Source organism: Ostrea edulis, chromosome 8 (assembly GCF_947568905.1).
Source record: "Ostrea edulis chromosome 8, xbOstEdul1.1, whole genome shotgun sequence".
In the NCBI taxonomy this organism is placed as follows: domain Eukaryota; kingdom Metazoa; phylum Mollusca; class Bivalvia; order Ostreida; family Ostreidae; genus Ostrea; species Ostrea edulis.
In genome coordinates this window covers 63615200-63618274 of record NC_079171.1, presented here as the reverse complement: position 1 = coordinate 63618274, position 3075 = coordinate 63615200, and the positions used below count along the sequence as shown (strand labels likewise).

General features: G+C 38.8%; 1 protein-coding gene across 1 annotated transcript in view; it reads right to left on the bottom strand.

Moving 5' to 3' along the window:
• The window catches only part of LOC125660703 (interleukin enhancer-binding factor 2-like), a 30899-nt gene extending 28155 nt beyond the window's left edge, over positions 1–2744 (bottom strand). Inside the window, exons 1-2 of the mRNA XM_048892441.2 lie at positions 2617–2744; positions 986–1072 (exon numbers count right to left, since the gene is read on the bottom strand). Coding sequence (XP_048748398.1) covers positions 986–1072; positions 2617–2624 — 95 coding nt within the window. The 5' untranslated portion in view covers positions 2625–2744. The remainder of the gene's footprint in view (positions 1–985; positions 1073–2616) is intronic.
• Between the last annotated feature and the right edge of the window lie 331 nt (positions 2745–3075).

The following is a 3075-nucleotide window of genomic DNA, read 5'->3' as shown; positions in this document are numbered from 1 at the left end:
TTGCAGCTGGAAGGCCTACAAACATTGCAGCTGAAGATAATTTTAAGGATTATACAGGGTTCGAAATTCACTTTTCAAGTATCTGAACGTACGGACTAGTGACTACTGGTGTGCACCAGTCCACCCAGAGTCTCTTATGAAATGATCCCATACAGTGAATTGTGTTTTGTTTTCACGATCTTCAGCTTCTGAGTTACTGACGTAACCCCTTTATAAATGTCCATGTGTATGGAAGGTCAGCATGTCATTATCACTCAAACACTTACCCATATAGGTAATCGACCATAAGTTCAAACACCAAAGAGACTCCGACAATTGTTAAAATCTTAACCAATCCAAGATTGATATAATCCAGATTTTCATTAGTCCGTACGGATGAGTGCCATAGTCGGACACGCTTTTTACAAGTCTTGGACCTACATCATAATTTTGAAGCCTGTTAAAACAGGTCCATTAAACTCAGATACATCCTTCAAAAATTCTAAAGGAATACTTTTTAACTTCAGCAATCAATGTCTTTGTAGAATCTCAATCAATTTGAATATCTCTGTTGTCATATATATAAACTCTTACATGAATATAAAATGACAGCCCACTCATTTTTTAACTGAATTTCAAAAGTAAGGCCAAAACAAAAATATATGCGTGTGCCCTGTTTCCCAACTATACCTACCTTTTTGTTGCAATTTTCAAAACTGGAATTTTTTTCTCTTTATGCTCAAGTTTCTCTGATTTACATTTTCACTACAGTTTCTATTGATCTTCAAAATGTTTGAAAAGTAAAATTTTGTAATTGTATATACCATATATATATAGACAAGTATTCAAAGTGTATCAAAATCTAATATTTCAAATGAAATATTTTACTATGAAATAAAATGTTTTTACCAACCTACCCTACTTTATTTTGGGGGTGGGGGTGAAATTGGAAACACACATATATTTTATTTTGACCTAATTAACAGTTCATAGAATGATTGTTTACGGTGGTCCAGGCTTGAAAGGCCCTCCCATGGGTGCCAGCGGTCGCATCAGTCCACCCCTCATAGGTCCGCCCCTTCCTCTCATATTCCTGAAATGATATACATGCACAATGATGTAAATCACATAATTTGTGACAAAATCTGCTCTGGTTTCTTATAAATTCAACCGCGATAGTTCAGCAGCAAATGGCGTTACACAGTCTTCGAAATTAAGCGATAGCCTGATGACCGTGGCTAGTAAAATCCGGATCGGGCTACCAAAAATTATTAACGCGCATACCCGGTGGACCAGTACATATTTCCGACGGAGATTATGATTCCGCTATTAGAGTGTGATACAGGGATTCCTGGTAGGAAATTGGTGAAACAACCAGTTCTGACAGAGGAAGAGAAAGTTGGCACCAAGAAGTATGAGGAAACAAAGCGACAAAGAAAATGATTAGAGTGTTTGGCAGAAGAACTGCCTCTGGCTTGAATACAATGATGGTCTCGTATTTTGCATCTAGTGCAGAAAGGAAAGCATTGCAAATTGTGAGTTCATGTTCGGCTCAGATAATTCAGAATTGATTCTGTAAGTGAACACAAAAATAGATAATGGCGTAAGCATTTTACCCTAAAGTAAAAAATCACAAGCGGCCACATAAGACATTCAGAATGTATGATTATTAGTTAAGAACCCTAGTTTTTACTTTTTTTAAGAATGAGAGTGGTGATGAAGAACTAGAAGAATTAAATTGGAGGATTCCGAAGAATAAGACTGAAATGACAGAATTAGAAGTTGAAAGAGGGATTGCATTCTCGTCTTAAACTTGTATTGTAGTATTTAATGAAAATGTTAAAACTTGAAAATTCAAATCGTGTGTGAATGAATCACTGGGCTAATCTTACTTGTCCGATGGGCTTGTGGTAAAAATCATTAAGTGCAAACACTGGTTACATGTGTAGCGGTCAGCCGGGTTCAATCGCTGGTGGTCAGATAGCTCAGTTAGTAGAGTACCCGACTAGAGATTCTGGAGGCCCGGGTTCGACGAATCCCGGTCTGGTCCGTTGCATTTCCTCCCTTCCTGTTACACATGACACGAAACATATGGAGAATGAATTTTTTTAAAAATGTGTTTATGTAGGAATTTTGGGTCATTGACAGCAATTAAAAATGTAATCGTTCCAGAAATTAGGTGCGGCGTTATCTATACTGGGTGCTGATGTGTATTTGACGAAATAAAGCACCAGAACTGATTTTGTAGAAGTCGCCTTGCATTCCTGTCGCTAGCTACGTTCGCGAAGCTCAGTGGTTGTTGTTTACATTGTGCACCTTTACAGATACACCTGCCGACTCCTGTGCACGTAATGACGTTAGGTGCTAACTTTGGGATTTTTATTATTTTTGTTTCCTGCTATGGAAATAGATTCTAAAGCCCAATATTTTTTGCTTCACCCTTAAACACGGTCACGCGATAAAATATATATACAGATCGTTAACGGTTGTTTTTTTTTTTACACGCCGGGAGCAAGTCATTGTGGTTGAATGCCAAACTGACCCGCACTCTGAGTCTAAATTTAAGGACGCAACAACACATTGTGGGATGAGATTTTATCAAACACACCACTTGAATATTATTTCTAACATAAATACCTCATCATTTGTTTCGTTGAACGGTTGATTGTTGACGCCGGATGCCCAATGCTTTTATCGCCGAATATACATTGCACGCATGTGCACGAGAAGAGTAAAAAAGGAATGCCGATCCCGAACGTAGGTACGGGGGTGGTGTAACACAATTACTATATATTGTTTAACGTCCCTCCTGATAATTTTTCACTCATATGGAGACGTCGTCAATACCGGTGAAGGACTTCAAATCGCGCTTACAGCCATTGAGCAGTGCATGAGGGTTATTTAGTGTGCCATACCGTGGCTATTGTGACGCGGGACATCCGTTTTTAAGGCCATCTCCGAGGACCCGTGACATTCACACCTAATGCTGAGCGTTTCGCGATGGAATTGTCACTGCCTGTTTTAACGACTTAGATATGTAGCGGCCGGGATTCGAACCTCTAGACCACTGCGTTACATACTACATACATATACACA